Source organism: Lates calcarifer, linkage group LG12, assembly GCF_001640805.2.
Source record: "Lates calcarifer isolate ASB-BC8 linkage group LG12, TLL_Latcal_v3, whole genome shotgun sequence".
Classification (NCBI taxonomy): Eukaryota; Metazoa; Chordata; class Actinopteri; family Centropomidae; genus Lates; species Lates calcarifer.
This window is the reverse complement of record NC_066844.1, coordinates 18,621,044-18,638,765: the sequence shown is the minus strand read 5'-3', so window position 1 is coordinate 18,638,765 and position 17,722 is coordinate 18,621,044. Positions and strand designations below refer to the sequence as shown.

General features: G+C 41.2%; 1 protein-coding gene across 4 annotated transcripts in view; it reads right to left on the bottom strand.

The window, feature by feature from the left end:
- Positions 1–17,722, bottom strand: part of LOC108884042 (tensin-2) — a 28,294-nt gene that overhangs the window by 7,046 nt on the left and 3,526 nt on the right. For 3 of the 4 annotated variants that reach the window (XM_018677664.2, XM_018677662.2, XM_018677663.2), the window contains exons 2-14: positions 13,065–13,170; positions 12,861–12,898; positions 3,568–3,600; positions 3,415–3,464; positions 3,082–3,265; positions 2,728–2,778; positions 2,471–2,593; positions 2,298–2,362; positions 1,620–1,703; positions 1,392–1,504; positions 1,138–1,198; positions 807–882; positions 206–335 (exon numbers count right to left, since the gene is read on the bottom strand). In XM_018677664.2, the coding sequence (XP_018533180.1) occupies positions 206–335; positions 807–882; positions 1,138–1,198; positions 1,392–1,504; positions 1,620–1,703; positions 2,298–2,362; positions 2,471–2,593; positions 2,728–2,778; positions 3,082–3,265; positions 3,415–3,464; positions 3,568–3,600; positions 12,861–12,898; positions 13,065–13,170 (1,114 nt within the window). Of the gene's footprint in view, positions 1–205; positions 336–806; positions 883–1,137; positions 1,199–1,391; positions 1,505–1,619; positions 1,704–2,297; positions 2,363–2,470; positions 2,594–2,727; positions 2,779–3,081; positions 3,266–3,414; positions 3,465–3,567; positions 3,601–9,799; positions 9,916–12,860; positions 12,899–13,064; positions 13,171–17,722 lie in introns of those variants that run through there. The other variant, XM_051074525.1, reaches the window with a different exon arrangement.

Below are 17,722 nucleotides of genomic sequence, written 5' to 3'. Positions count from 1 at the left end.
CAGAAGGTTTCCATGTTCATTCAGACTTTAGTGTAGTACAGCAGTAGTGTAGTCCAAACAACCAGACTGCACTGATATAGTACTATAGTTTTAAATACCCCTCTGTCTAATCCATATGTGATGCGTTTCATGACTGTCCAGAAATTCGCTCTTACCTGATAGTCCATGCATTTCCTAACAAACTACCAAGCTTCTGTTTTCATACCTGTGCAAGCCAGGTCCAGTTCGGTCTTTCCAAACCACAGCTGGGCTCCGTGAACGGTACAGGTGTGAAACTGGACTCTAAAGACCACCTCCCTCTCTGCTGCTTGATTCCGCCGGTGGAAGCACTTCACCTGCAGAAAAGGACACAAATAAGGAGAGTGATGTAAACAGCAAGGCTCATTTCTCATCAGCTTTATTTTATTGGATCGTATGTGCTTAGTGCGTGTTGCTGCTATGGCAACCGATTAACCTCTGGGATAAACAAAGTACTTACATGTCTTTCTAAGATGGTTTTGAACATGCAAGACAGTAATAAAGCATGCATGTTCACAGTCTACAGAGGATTCGTAGCTTAAGTGGTTTAAAAATAATCAAGCACTTTTTAAAAGCAAAGTGCATCACAGTCAGGAAAGAAACATGTATTTATGAAAGCAATAAAGTCAGTGGGAGTGGAGGAAACTGACTACAGCAAATAGGCACAACAACAGTTGGTGCACTGCAGTTATTGTAGCGGTGTGTAGTATGGGTGGATAGGGATAAGACTTAAATTAAAGTAATGTTTCCAATTAGTGACACACAATTCACCATAAGCTGTTTCTCACCATAATGTCCCCTTTTAATAATAGTGCTGGCTCCATAGTCACACACAGCTTCCTTGCCCTGGAGCTCTGGGGATCACTAGACACACACACACACAGAAAAAAATCAGCCTTAGAACCATAAATAAAACCAGCCAAAAACATGTCTCAGTTGGGTAAAACACCGATAAACAACATTAACTTTAACATAAGCACAGACCAGCCAACACCTAAACACAGACACTGGCCTGTATAGACAACATCTGTCAAAGGGACAGAGGGAAGGAAAGACGTCTGCCTGGAGAGGGTGAGCCAAAATCCGGAGGTACAACTGGACAACTGACCATGCACTTACTAGACGCCTGAGGTGTAGACCAGCTGCAGAGACTGATAGATTTTCAGGAAGGGATAGAAACCTGCAAATACAGAAAGAAGTGAGGATAGCAGCAATAAAAAAGGGGAGAGACTGTATAGACAAAGGCTCTATTGTTTTGTTTTGGGTTTTTTGCTAATACATTGTAAAACACTTTCTGTTCACGATTCAAAGCTCACAATTACCATTACAACACTGCAACCTATTATACCAACATTAGTTTGTGTAAAACTGACCTCCTCCGGTCTGGAAGTTTGGTAGTGAGGGGATGAGGATCTGGTGGAGGAACAGAGGACTGCTGTTCATTTTGATGGTGCCTGATAGGAGACCACCAAAGTAGTAGATGTACCTGAAGAGGTGGGGTGAGGGAATGATGTGGTCACAACTGAGAGCAACTGAGGTGATGATAGCAGCATCACAAGAGGTGATTTATGTGAGAGAAGGAAACATATAGTGTGTCAGACCTGTTCTGAGAGGGCTGTAGGGAAGAGGACACTTTGTCTTCACAGAACTTCCTCATTGCCAGTGTGGTGAGAGCCTGATCCGCTCTGTAGATACGACCAGAAGTGCATTAATAAGCGCTTTGCAGATGTGTGTGAGCAATAATTTAGTATATATAGTGTCTTTTGGAGGTAATTAGATGTAGGCTTGGAGTCAATCGTGGCTGTTCGGTGTTGTTGGCTGTTGTTATTGCCATCTAGACATTTTTGGATAGAGCTTGCCTACAAAAATCAAGATGAGGAAGACAGTGATTTAGACCTGAAATAATTAGCTGATTAATCAATTAGTCCATCAGCAGAAAATGAATCATGAACAAATTTGATAATCGCTTAAACACACAAAAGTAATTTTTTAAAGCAAAAATACCAAAAATTGATTGAATCCAACTTCTCAAATTGCATATTTGAATATTGAAAGATGGTTTTGGCCATGAAGACAACAAAATATAATTGAAAAAGGACACCATTGTGACACAAATGTGTTCTAACTTGTTGTGTGTCACAGTATCACCCAAGGGATCCAATTTCTCTTGATTGAAATGCAGCTTTGATGGCAGGTGTTATTCAAACATGAATAACTAATCTTTACACATGTTGGTATAGCAAATTCTTTGTTGCACTAGTAATAATAACACAGATTACCCAGCAGATATCTTGCTGTAGTGCATGTAGGCTGCCACAATGACCCCCGTCTTCCCTTTGTTTCCCTGTCAGAACACAGATCAAAGTGACTATGACGTAGTTTATTTTTTCTTACCCAGCATTTAAAATTTTTAACAGCAAAGCAAGCAGATGTAGGTTCAGGCTGCACAAACCTTGCAGTGGAGGACCACTACGTTGCTGGGGTCAGAGGTCAGCCAGGTCTCCATGGCTTTACAGATGGCACATATCCTGTCCAAGGGTGGGGCATGAAGATCAGGCCAGCCGTAGTCCTGCACCTAAACCACATAGGAAGATAAAACTTTCCATTAACCTTTATTCTACAAAGTGATCACATACATGGTTTATGGGTCTCAGTAGCAAGAACAATGTGTGATCTGTTGTCTTTTCAGAGAGATGTCAATACATGTACCTTTTGGTTAAGTCTGGTGATGTCATGTCTCTTCTCTGATAAATTCAGTAGCTGAAAAGGCAGAGGTAAGTAAGATATCACAAAACTTTTAGAAATCAACCACAAAAATATAGCAAAACATACATTTAGAGAAAACTGGGAGAAGTGATTTTGTAGTTTAATAGTCTCTATCCATCACAAATGAGGACTGAAAGCACTAACCACTCTGGACAGTCACACAAATAAAACCTCTTTAATTTGTTTTAATAAAACTTTTAATAGCAGCCATTACCTAAACTTGACTGTTTCACAATTATTCCGTCCTTTTGGGAGACAAATTACAACATTACGTACGATTTCAGTTTTATTACAAACCAGAAACTTGTCTTGGTGCTTGGATTTTAGCATGGAGGCCACTTCCTGTAGGTTTCTGCGGTACCGCTGCTCCTCCAGGTCTGGCAGGAAGAAGACAGAGATGATCCTCTCTGTGATGTAGGTGAGGTCAAAGTCGTAGTGGCGCTCCATCACATGCTCCATCACTTGTTCTACACTTTTACTCCTGGACATTGTGAGAATCCATTCTTTTAGTTTAGCCATTAGGCAATTTAGATAGCCTTAATGTTGACTTTGGTTTACTTTTTTATTTCTTTGTGCCCATTTTACATATCAAATATCATTTCTTTTGTCTTGATGTGTGATTTATCTTACCTTGGTATGGAGCCTCTCTTCTTCTGTGATGTAGATTTAGTGGAACCAGTCTGACAAACAAACAACAACAAACAAGAGAGTATCTGTATTGAAGTCATTGATTGCATTACATAACATATAACTACTTCCTAACAATTACATGCACAAACTTACCAGATCTGGTGTTGAGGTGCAGGTGGGAGTCACCTGAAAAGAAATGAGCACATGGTTAGTTTTTGCCGCAGCAGTTCATGTACCCATATGCACGCATATGGACACACAAACACACTGGGAATGAACCAGCGCGTGGCAAGTCATGTGTTTGGTTTAATGCTCTTGGTCCTGCTCCAGCAGCGCAGATGAAGAGATGGAAGGATGGGTGGGGACGAGGAGGAAGGATGAAGAGCTGATGGAGAGGGCAGTAAGATTCATTCTCACTCTCCTCCTGTCATCTGCAGCAGCTGGTTTGAAGAAGAGGCTGTCAGCACAGATTTGGCCGTTCCACATGATAAGCTAGTGACGCATTATGTCAGACACGCACATACTGCAGAAACCGGTGCACACGCACACACACACACACACACACACACACACACACACACACACACACGCACACACACACAGTCATATACACAGAGACAAACCTTGACAAGCACCGGCATAACTGCATATATAAAATATAACAAACTTGTGAACATTGTATTGACTTGTTTTAATTCTTCTTTCCCACGCTGTAGAGCAACTGGCTGGTGTTTATTGTGCTGACCGGGCAGTTGAATAAGCAGAAGAGCTCAGTATAAAGGGAGATACTCAATAAAAATGATTGATTGCGTTATTTTTTCCGCCTTGTAAGAAGGAGAGGAGAGAAATGGATGAAGTTTACTGGAGGAAGACTCTACATGTGGTGTGCAGTCCTTGTACTCAGCCGGTGAGCCAACAGCATCTTGCCAAAACCACAAACACACGTACACAGAGAGAGGGGGAAGCTGAGGTCATTCAAACAGACTACAGCCACTACTACACAAACTGACCTGAACAGGTCTCTGTAGCTTCTTTTTTGGATTGTTTATTATGAGGATAACAGTTGACCCTGAAGTGACAGGCTAGTAGAAACTGATATGTCAGGTCATCTGTTACTTTTCCACGGTTTTTCACAGCGTCACGAGATGACGTTATTTATAAAAATTATTAAATTATTAAACAACAAACCAAGGATATGCACCAAGATATGGCATCAGATATTCAGTATTATTGCACAGCTATATGTATGGACTCTCACTGTAAACGTTGGCACCCTGTCAACTTTTAACCTTTGAACTATCCCATGTGGGTGACTGACAGCTGAGCTGCCCTCTGGGCCTGAGCACTGGCCAGTGCTGACAGGTGTCAGGGAACAGGTTAACAAGTCCACTGCCAGACAATCACAATCATCTACAACTGAACCACCCTGAGGAAAGCCACAGCAGCCATGCAGAAATACGCCATGTGTATCCTCCATGTAAATACTGTAGTAGTCTCAAGCACTACTTTTTAAACTGTCCCTGCTCTGTGATAAAACAAAAAGAAACATAATGCACCTAACTCTCACTAAGACTCTGCATTTCAGTCCCAGCACCAGAGGAATTTAATTATAAGGTTATTTGATTTCCACTGACAGTCCCCAACAGTCAAGCTTGATTTGTTTTTGTCTCCGTTCAGTGGGAACAGAGTAGCTGCCTGTCTTGTAGGCATATCATTTCACCATGCCAACAACACCAACATGACAGAGTTATGACTAAACTGAATCAACCACTGACAAATTAATTTAACCACTGTGAGTGGGCTGCTGCAACTTCTGCACCATGATCCATGTGCAGCTTCTCAGAGAGAGACATTAATAATATAGATACATGATATTGATGTGACTTGTAATAAAAACACTTGCAACTGATTTCTTTTGGGTGGTGAAGGCAGTCAGGATGAGGTGCACCAGTTGAAATGTGCTGTATTTTTTTCAACTGAGACTAATGTCAACTTGAAAGGTTCTGAAAAACCTCTCTCGTTTGTTGGCTAACTGGCTAACTATTGCAAAACAATTGACATCAATCACAACTTATCATGTATCTTCAGTTCATTTCACTTTATTTTAGTGCTGTGCATTTCCATAAGAGGCACAATGGCACCTGGAACATTACATTTGATTTGTTTCTTTTTAAAAAAAATCCAAACAGATTTGTTTAGTTTTTTTTATGGAATACACCTAAATAACAGCTTTCTTAGTTCATAGTTCACACAGAAACTCTACACGAAATGGAGATAGTAAACAACATTACAGATGGGGCACAGGAGTGAAGGTGAAAAGGGCATGCTGTAATTGGTTACTGCACAGCAAAATATGCTACTGCTGAACTGACAAGATGATGTTGTTATGTGATCACTGTTGTGTAGGCTGAAAGCCAGTATATGGTATTAATGTGCCTCGTTCATTATTTAGTTATTATTTGTTCATATCTACGATTTGTTGGATCTTGAGTGGGCTCTGAGAAACTTCTCAGCCTGAGTCGATCAGCTCTTTTTACATTCTGTGCTACATGTGACAGATCTGTACCTTCCTGTGTTAGTGATGTACAAGACAGAGTTTGGACCTAGACAGATAATAAACATGTTACAAAACCTAACAGTAGGAAATGAAAGAGAGATTCAGCCATAGGGCGAGAAATCTTCTCTTAATAGTTTTAATCATGGTAGTTAAGTGGATAAAGTGGTCGGCTCCAGGAAGGAACAGTAGGAGACAGACACTACATACACGTGTAGCCGTGTATAAACACAAACATGCACACAAAAGACGACCAGGGTTTGGACCTAGAGGCAGGGAGCGCCGACATGTGGCATAAAGGCAGAAGAGGAAGACAGTAGAGTCAACAGGAAGCAATTTGCAACAGGATGTCAGCGCTGGTCAACCTAGGTTCACACACAGTAACACACACACACGCGGAGTGTATGCATGTGTCTTTGGTAGCTCTGCTCGCCCCAGGGTCTTCATTAATGCATGTGGACTGTATGCTGGAGCCACTGGGACCGCAGCCATCTGGTTCAGTTTGTCTTGTTCATCAGCTAGCGTTTACTGAGGTGCCAGTGACAGCACTCGATCCCACCCTCAGGGACTTACTGACTGTTAGTGGACTGGATGCCTGGTGTGTTCAGTGGTTTGTTACCTTTGGATCTGTCGGTGCATGGACAAAACAAGCGATTGAAATGAACTGTCTTGCTGGGAGTTCGATGAGAGGATTGATACCACTTTTATGTCTGTAGGATAAATACTAAGCTGCAGCCACTTGATTTTTCTTTGCGTAACGACAGGACACAGCTGTTGCATGATAAAGTGTTCCATGATGAACGAGACAAACCAACTAAACAGACCAAGCATACAGTCTGGTAACATTCGGTCAGTCCCTGGAGGTGGCATCAATATGAAGCTACTGCCAGCAGACAGTTAGCTCAGCCTAGCATAAAGACTGGAAACAGGGGAAAGTGAATACATGTGTTTCCTAAAATGTGCTCTAGGAAACTGTGATGGGCATTTTTCTCTATTATGTACAGCCTGATCTGATCAAATGAGAAACTGACACATTAATCTACATTAAACCTTTAAAGCGTAACAGTGGATCTTCCATCAAGAGTTTCCTGGCTGCTAATCCCCTCCACAAAACATTGGCCTGTGGCACAGATCTCAAAAGTTTTTAATGCCACAACTTGAATCATCACTCCTATTCCAGGCAGAGGAAATCCAACACAGAGGATCTGCTGGAGCTGCTGAGTCAGTTACAAGGAAGCGGGAGATAAATGTGAGTGTTTGAGACACAGGCGTCGGTATGCCATCCAGGAGGAGCGACTTTCATTCTGACAGTTCACTCAGAGCTGACGTCACACTGTGGGAGAGGGAGAAAGTGAGTAAGCTTTCCCATTTGAAACTGGAAAAGCAAAATAACCACGGCTTATTCCAAGTTCCATAGTCTCACAAAAAAGACACTGATGTCCAAAGTTAAATACAACTCTGAGGCTTTTTATTTTTTGCGCAGACCTCACATTTTACCCATGGCAGCAGAGGGCAAATTTAGGAGTGGTTATGATTTAGAAGGCCTCACATGAAAGAATGGCATCCCCTCTCTTTCTTGTCTCGCTCACCTTTTTTTCCTCATCTTTGATCCCTTATTACTTCCTTTCCTGCCCCCTACGGCCTGTCACTCCCCTCCGCTTCCTCCTCTCCTACTACCTCACACCCTCTCCCTCTTGACTTTCAGTGCCTCTGGGACAGGATAACTGTAATCATCCCTGCCGCAAGACACAACTATGCGATCCCCCTGAATAAACAACATCAGATGACAAAAAGCCCAAAAAGCACCTTGATAAGCATCGCCCTCAGCCGGGGAAAGTTGCTATGTAACTGGCCCGGAGAAGAGAGGAACGAGAGGAAGCACGAACAAAGGCTCAAAGCAACAAACAAACTGTCTGGGGAGTAGAAAGACTGACAGAGCTTAGAAGAAAAAAAAAGACATCAGGAAGATGGGAGGAGGAAAGAGAAGAGGCAGAAAGCGAGAGCAAGCGCTGGATTGGGGGAGAGAGATGTCAACAGCTGAACATGCCTCTTGACCACTGACACAGAGCAGAGAGATTTCACAGAGCTATTTTGATAGAGCTCCTTATTTTAGACCATACAACCCTCAGAACACTTAAGAGCTCAGTTTGTCCTATTTGTCCGTCCATCATCTAACAAGTTCACTTGTCCTCCCTCTAGCAGCAGCAGCAGCAGCATGGCTACAGTAAACTAATACACATTTGTATTTGATCCTTTGTACTTTGCCCAACAACACCCAACACATAAATGTATCATAACCGGCTGTCTATATTCATCCAGTATCAAAAGAAATGTACTAGAAATAACATTGTTTTGAAGATATTATGACTCTGCCAAAAATAGGAACTATATAATTCCTGGAATATTAAACAAGCCAAGCTGTGCATCTATCACTTAGTATCCCAGAAAATGAAAAGCAATAAATATAAACACAATATGCAGGATCTGTGTGTGCTATTGTGTGTGTGTGTTTTTCTGTGCGTGTGCGTGCACTGTTACTGATAAGGCAAATAAAGTAGTAAAATTAAATTAACCATGATAATTATCTGTACACAGTACATCATGCCAGTGATGGTTATAAATGGCAACAACGTGACAGTGATAAGTCACCACCTTAATCAAGTTACATATTCACTTTATAGAATTTTCTCTTCACAACACCAACTTCAACCACCACCCTATTGAGTTTTTCTATCTCCATCGACTTCACCGTTTCTACCCTCCCATTGATCTGCTATGTGCTACTGCAGGACGGCATGTCCACTCTGTCCCCCGTGGAGAGACATGAACAGCAGAAAAGGTTAAAAAAAAAAAAACATGACTTGCTCAAGATACAACCTGATAGAAGAGAAGCCACAAATCCTCACAACATCTGCTCAGCATGTGCAACTGCTGAATTTGAATTTGCAAAAGAGGCTTGCAACTTTGCAGGAAACTAATCTGTTCGAGCCCTACTGGCACCCATTAGGACAAACTGACAACATTATGTATAACACCTGCTTATTACATAAGCACATAGCCCTTATAGCATCATAATTGCTATATCAATTCATAAATCAGCATGAAGCATTAGCAGAACAGCTGGTGTGTATGAGCAGACACCGTAACCATCTGTATTTCACTACGCAACATTAGCATCCATCAGATGATGTTAGGACAGCTGACTGGGTCCCCAGCACAGCCATTTGTCTCTGTCAAGTGCCCTTTGGTCACAACGTATAACACAGACTTTTATACACAGTGTTGAAATAGACAGACAAATACAGTGACTAGACAATGTAGGCGATTACCTGTGACAATTAATCAATGCCAAAATAACAGCCGGGCACAGCTTGGCTCCAAGTTTTACACAACATTTACAGGCATATATAGTACCATATAGAATAGGTTTCCATAATCTGCTAACATACGCCTAGTGACAACTATCTCATTAAAAAGTAAATCTTATGAATTCACTTCCTGGCATTAAAAATTAAATCTGTGTATATATTTTTTTGTAGGTCACAGCAGGAGTCTCCAGTTCATTTTCTGCACTTGCCTTAATCACACTAAATGAAATCCTCTTTCCGGGCATAGAAGAGAGCACCCTGGCTACAGCTTTAATGGAATAATATGCACAATCACATGCTGCGTTACCAGAGCAAACACTGTGGAAAGGGTTTAAAGATGTCAGATTGCCACTCAGTAGAAAATAAAAATACATAACAAGTCAAAATGGATGTGCTGAATATACATGAAAAAACTAAACCCAAAGCTTTTCTCAGTAAATGCAGTGCAGAGTGTGTTTTTTACCTCTCAACAAGCAGCTTCAGTCTTTCCCTCTGCCTCTGAGCAGTCCTGTCTGTGGAGTGTGATACACCACCTCCCTCTCTCCCTCTCTCTCTTACAAACTCTCCGCTCACTCTCTCTCACCTCCCTCCCTCTCTCACGATAACACACACACGCTCCCACTGTGACAGCACTGCATATGACATACAGCTTTCCCCTCTCACCCTGCCTGTGCCATATGCACAGACACATTAAAGCATTAAAGCAGAAGTACTTTCCCTTGCATGTGCACTTGCTCTCTCTCTCTCTCTCTCTCGCACACACACATCAATACTCCACATGCAGACACAGGGCAGCCCTGGTGTCTGCATCAGGGTGTTGATGTCCAGTGACCTCTGCAGTGGACTGAGGCTGAGACAGACAGATGACAAGCGGCAGAATAAAAGTGACAAAGAGGCAGAGTTAGGATGGAGACAGTGTTGACAAGACAGACAAAAAGAGAGATGATGCACAAAGGATGCAAGACCAAAACTGGAACTTTAGTGGCTGTTATGGAAATGTTTCTGAGATGGCACAATGCTCTGATGAAAGACAGATTTGAAAAGATGAAAAAAAGTCAGAGAAGGTGGGAGACGTTTTAACTCTGACTATAAAACATTGGGAAAAGGAGAAATCTGACAGAGATTAAAAGTAAAAAAAAGATGATGACAGTGAGATGCAAGAGATGGTAAGAAATAAGAGAAAAAGGAAGCAATGAGTTAATATTTGAAAAAGCACATAGAAAGACATACAGAGAAGAGAGATAGCGTGACAAGAAGCAGACACCAGTTTGCAGCCTTGGCCCTTTATTTATGAATACCCCAAAATGGGACTGATTACACACACGCACATGCGCGCGCACACACACACACACACACACAGTCTGCCTCCCCAGCTGCCTCTCACTTATTTGTGTCCTCCCACCGATCACTCACTGGAAGGCATCTACGGCACTCTTGTTATTTTCTATATTTACCCGCTCAGACTTCTCATATCCAGATTGATCATCATCCTGTGTGACGATGTCCACTCTTGTCCAAGGCGCCTGCCTCTGCTGCAGCCACCAAGAGTTGTTTTTGGCTATTGCCGTGGCGACCAGGGGGACGAGTATGACAAAAATAATAATCCTCTTTTGATACATGCTGCTAAGGCACAACAGCTGGTGGAGCCCAGTCGTGTGCCATTACGGTGTGTGTGCGCGTGTGTGAGTGTGAATGTGTTTGTGTGTGAGTGGAGGAGGAGGGGTGCAGGAAGGCAAACACCCCCCGCCCCCCCATAAATCCCACAGGATTTGAGCTGACCTGAAGACCTGAGGAATAAAGGCAATGGGTCCCTTTGCGTGACAGACAGACTGAAAAAGTGCTGTGTGTTTGTGCTGCTGAACGGTGAGGCACAGCAGCACAGTTACAGCAAGGTCATGAGCTCACTCAGTGTTGTGTGATACTGGGCTACTGTGAGTGGGGTCACATGAGCGCAGAGGTGACTATTGCCAATGGTTTGACATAAGCTGTGGACAGAGAGAGTGCTTCTCTCTTACACAGTGTAAACATGTCCTCTTAAAATGAAAGAGTCCTCTCATGGTCCAGAAACAACAAAGGTCAGGCACCTTACTCTAAACACAACCTTTTCACTGTGGTCTGATCTATCAGCATAACTGCATGTCGACAAAGCTGTATCTCTGCCTCCTCTACCACCAACTTTGGCTTTAACAGTGTTGCAGTGTATTTTAACATTAACATGTAGCTTTACTTGAAATACATCAACCTGATGCTGAATCAGCAACACTGTTTTAAGGTCATTTTTTCTCTATGATACCTTCCATTTTGGACAATAAGTTAATGCTTGTGTTATTGCTTATATGTGAATAATATTGAGTGTCAAAGATCAAGGCCTGACAATACTGCTGCAAATACAGAATGATCAGTTGACAAAGGGGTAATACAAATAAAAAGAAAGAAAGAGCAGTAGACAAATTAAAGACATCTCCTTTTCATTGTTTGTAAAATAAACTGGATTTTATGATTTAGTATGTTATGTGTTAACAAGGAGTCAGATCAGAAGATTGACACCACTCTCATACAATATCTGTCTGATATAATGCATTACTCTCTGAGGCTTTAGAGGTGCTGGCAGTTGGATGTTGTTATCTTTGGACAGAATCAGTCTCCAGTCTTTATGCTACTCTGTATGCTAAGCTAACCAGTTGCTTTTTTGCAAAATGTCAAACTACTTAAGCCTGCACTTACATACAGCACGTATTTTGTCCATATATTGTGCTGCTGTTGGCATTTCTCTGTGCTATCAGCGGCATTGTGAGGGAACTAAATGGACTAAAGTGCTTTCTTTTGGTCAAAGCAGTGATTTAAAGAGTTTACTGGGCTAGTTACCAGCAAAGAGACAAAAGCTTGTCTTTGAATATCATTTAGCTTTTACAAAAAAAACATGCTGTTTCAAGTACTGAGCACTGAGTGTAATGAGTACACTATTATGTGAGTGCTTTTATTCATGTATGTCCATTAAAAAGTGTATTTCCTGCAATCAAAGAGCTCCCAGTTGTCCCCACCCAGTTCAGACTCCATTTTACCTTACTGCATTTGACTTTCCCGTTTATTTGCAAGGTGCCATCTCTCCTCTTGTGCTTTCTCTTCTGCTGACCCCTCTGTGCTCATACAGACCACCTAGACACCCCACAGCTTACTGCTGCCCCCTACTGATCATCCTGAGACCACTCCTCACACACTATGCTAATGAGTACTGGTGAATTGTATAAAATACTTAAATGCTTCAGTTCAAGCTGAATTAAAGAGTCACTTTGAGCTACACACACGGGCTACCTGGGTGCTTGAGGACTCTCAGGAGCTCCCTGCCATGCCACGTTACCACATGAATGAATTACTCATAGCAACCTGGCTTTAACCAGACATCTAGGTCAGTGCACATGGCTTACTCCACTTAAGTCTCACATCACATTAACAACGCTGCCCAACAACCTCTGACACAGCAGCACAGTTTGCTCAGGACAGAAGGAAGGAAATATAAGGCTTACCTTGGCTTCACATGTCTTGTGAACTGCAACCTTGCACTCTGCAAACAGCGGGGAGAGGAACATGTTTTACTCAGAAAATCAGCTTTGACAGGCAGAGAGAGGACAGTCAGGGTGAGCTCATCTGTGTGAAGTCTAGGTGTGTATCGGTGCTTGCCACTTGCGTCTCTGGGTCTTCTGCCTGACCTGACTGAGACGTGGACTCACCCTTGCAGAAAGCCCCGGGGCTGTCGATGTTCTGCTTACACACATCACACACCCGTCTCCTCTTGAAGCTCTTCTCTGCGAAGGCGTGGCTCCCACCTTTGGCTAGCTGCAGACACACAGGACCGAGAGTGAAATATCATCATTCACACAGTGCATAAAAAGATTTAGTCAAGAGGTGTAAACAATAAATGCCACTGCTTGGAAAAAGTAAGGAATGTACTCAGATAAATTGAAACCCTTAAACAGTCTATGCATGCACTCAAGATTTCATGCACTTCATACTGAGTGTGTAACAGTGACATGTTCTGTTTTAGCAGTTTTCTCAATGCTGCCTAAGGCATTTGATCTAAGCATTGTTCCAACTGAAGCACTGGACGTTCACTGTCCCCTGTGTCGCTGCTGTCAGTACAGATGTGCGCTGGTTCAGTGACACACCGGCAGGAACGCTGATGTTCTACCTGCTGTGCATAAAAACACCTGTCATATCACGCTGTGTTTTAAGGCATCCTGTTGTCTTGTCTTTTAAGTTGTCCTTATTCTGTCTCAGCCTGTGGGGCAGCTGAGATGATGAAAAATAAGTAGTTTTCTGTGCCACCAGCCCCATCTAATGCACTGTATGGTCACAAGTAAACTAAGTGTGACTGCAGAGACAGACTCGGTATTAGCTGTTTTTGTCGTAACCTTTGCCAAGACTGAAATATCTCAACAAATATTGGATATATAACCACAAAATTTGGTAGACACATGCATGGTGGGTAGCAAAGGCTGAGGCCTACTCACTTGATGATCCTCTGAATTCTCCTCTAGTGACATCATCAGGTAAAACTTACTAGTATGCTAGTTAATGACCAATCACCTGCAAATCTAATGCCATTCCTTAGCCTACGCCGTACCTTGTGTTCAGAGCTGATAAGCAAATGTTAGCATGGTAACACTAAACTAAGATGAGGAACATGCTAAACATCAGCACGTTAGCGTTGTCACTGTGAGCGATGTATGTTTTACGCTGCGAGCATTTTTTCAAGCTAGCGTTAGCATTTAGCACCATTTAGGCTAAGTACGTTCTCACAGGGCACGAATTAAGGTTGAGAATTTGTGTGTGTTTTTTTTTTTTGTTTGTTTTTTTTACACATTTTAAGGCAAATATTGTGACTGCCCAACATTATGTCTCATTCTAGTCTCTCTTTATGTCTAGCTGAAGAAGCTGGGGTCTCTCTACCTCACAGTCTTACTGTAAGTTTCCTTTCAACACTGCAAGGTGGCGCCACACCGGGCCGTCGCGGCAGCTGTGTAAACGGGAGACCTACGTAAGTTTCTGTGGGTAAAGCAAAGAAAGAAAGGTAAATCTAAGGCAGATAGACCTACTCTTAACTGTTCACTCTTTCTCAAAGTAAAAACTCAGCTGCTGTTTAAATGAAGGAAAGGTTTTTGAACACACATGTAGATGTGTACACAGTATGAGCTTACACAATGCTGAATACTCTGTATATTATGTTAGTTAAGTAATATGATACCTGACAACAGTATAAATATAGAGCTCATAAAAATAGAGTTTTAACTCATGAGAGAAAAACCCAAAACATGCATCTTTTTTGCAAATGCAGAGAAACAGGCAGACACATGAGGGTAGGTGTCCAAAAGGCAAATAAATGTACTGCCCTGAGTCATAATCCATGGATTTTTCTTTTTATAAACCAATACTCAACTATCCCAGTGAAAAGAAATAGGACAATGTTTATATAAAGTTACGGTAACGCCCTCCCAAAGTAACGCCTTCTGACAGCATGTGAAGCACATTAAACCATTAAATCTTTCCTTGAGCAGAGAAGGAGGATATGTCTGGAAATATCAGGAGGGGGATGGTGTCTGTACTATGTGTGTGTGTCCATGAGGCAATGGGAGAGGTGGAGGGCCCCAAACACCATACCTGCACACACTGATGTTTTGTTTTCCTGTTACATGGCTTAATGAATTTCTCTGGTCTTGAAAAAACATATTTAAACCCAGGCATTTTTTGCTTTTTCCGTTGCCTGGGTTTTTCCAAACAGGAGCAGCATTGAATTTAACTGTGGAAGGTGAGGGTGCATGCACGCCGCTTTGATAAACTCTCACAAAACACTAACTTATTGACTATCCAGCACCAGTCATCTTGAATTGTGAGAGGAGGAAAACTCATATACTTAACCACAAAGTATTATAAAACAACTGTGTCCCTAAAGTGGAGCGCATGAGGTCTAAATCCTTTATGAATAGAAATGTATAATTAATGTTTTATCATGTAGCCCTACCTTAAGCTTTGTGTGGTCTGGTTACATAATGTGAACATAACGCAGCTGATTCACTCTGACTACACTTCATAACCCTCAACAAAACAACTCCATAGAACTTCTGACTTGCTTCATTTAAAACATTTAATGATTTTTTTTCATTAACATTCAATTTCTATTAAATCCAAGTGTTTTTAATCCATTTGCAGTTGCACTTGTAGGTGATACTAGAGGGTTTATCAGAGTCATTGCTATGTTCCCCAAATTTACAGTATATGGCACAGAATGGGAACCAGAAAAACCAGTCTTAAAGCTAAGCTAAGCTTAACAGCCACTGTCTTCACATCTAACTCTTGTATTTTAATCTATTTCCCAAAATGTTGTGCTCTTCCTTTAACTATAGCGTCAAAGACAAAACAAAAAATAATTGTTATTCCTGTTTGATTTTTTAAAACTGTTTGATTCTGTTTGCCAGTGAGAGTTACATGGATAGGACAGAATAATGAAAATAATACCATAAACCACAATACCTTGTGTATACTGTGAATCTACAGACATGAAGACTACAGGTTTTTATTTCAGTGAGGGTCTGATGTCCCACAGTACTGTCCAGGAGTCACACAAGGTATTTAAAATTGTTGTAGGGTGTGCTCACCCAAATGAAAGACATCAGTTATATAATAAATTCACTTGTGTATTCATTTGTTTGTAATGCAATTCTTGTGTCATATCTAATAGCAAAAATCCTCTCAGGTGGAAAAACTGTGTTTATTTTGGTCACTGGCCGGGACTGATGGAACACATTACCATTATGCTGTATGTATTGATCTTATAGTCAAAGCAGCAGAGTAACAAGTCATTGGACTATTGACAAATGTGCATTGAACCTGACAAAAAGAGGGCATATGAGGGGAGAGGAGGACCATAACTCCCTCTTGCCATTTACAATTTAAATGTTATTATATAACTCATGAATTTTGAAGGTGGGATTGATTGGACTTATGTAATGACCTACAAAGTTGCTGTCCCTTCATAAACCTGACCTGAAATTCACTTGCAGGATAAAAAAAGCACAGTTTTCAGTGAGGACACCGAGGAGTCAGTTGGACTAGACTCAGAGTAAACTGAATCCTCTGCTACAAAAATAATGCTATGGTATTTCCTAAAAGGTTAAAATATCAACATAGGTAACACGGTCATATTGGAGTAAAAAATACCATAACAACATCAATAGCTATAAAGTCACAGTTGAGTGGCATGTGACTAATAGACATTGCATTGATTTTTCCTTTATCATTTGCTTTGGGTCGACTAAATTGCTAATGTTTTTCCATGTTTATGCATGTATTTGTGGTCTGAGCCAAGTTGTAGTACAGTCGAATAAAAATCACTACAAATGTGGCTGTTATTGAGACATGATGTCCAGGCAGTTTACTAATACATGCAATTACACCTTTGAGACAATACTAAAACCATACAAAATTATAGCTGTGTTTACAGCTGATATTAGCTGCAGTTATTTTCAACACACGCAGCCTCTATACCATAAAATCCTGTGAATTCTGAATTCAGAATTTTGAATTTGAAATTACGGTAATTACTCATCTTTTAATGCTGGTGCGTCAGTTTGAAGTAAAAGAAATTAAAAAGCAGGGTGAGTCAAGGGCACCTCTCAGTGGTCAAACAGTATCAGTGCAGCTCAGCCTCAAGCTGAGGATAAACCAATTTCTGATATTAAAGAGTAAATTGACAATCACAGACAGAAACCGGGAAGGATCATAAATCATCACAACTTTTCTTGTAATTGCATGTAGAGAATGTCATTTAGAATTATCACAGACTTAATTACATTGCTTGATTGAATTTTCTTTATGCTGAAAGCTTAGGGGATACACTGTGGTTAGGATGTCACTTTTGAGAAAACAAGCAAATTATTTTACATATCGTATTCACATTCACCTTAAACTTTTCTGAGAAAGCTTTCAAGTATATAAAAAATGGACAATTTTCTCTCCCGGTGCTAACATCAAGGGTGATGAAAAGATCATAATCAACATTTTATGTTCTACAAAACAAAAGTATTAGTGAATAACCACTTTAGTCGAAGCAGATTTTGTGGTAATCATCTGTCAAATAATGACACTCGGGATGAAAGAGCAGTCATTAAATTTAAAACTGACACACACAGATGAAATGACTCATGAATCTCTCAGTGTGGGGGCTGCCCCTCCACTTTTTCCCAGTTGTTGTTCTTCCCCTCCATTTCTCCCTATTAGTACATTAGTGAACAGCAGGGGAGCAGAAAGAGGCAAGTAACAGCAAGGGTGGACACAACTCTAAGAACACGTGCAACATAATACAGTCCAGTAAAACAGCTGATAATAATAAAAT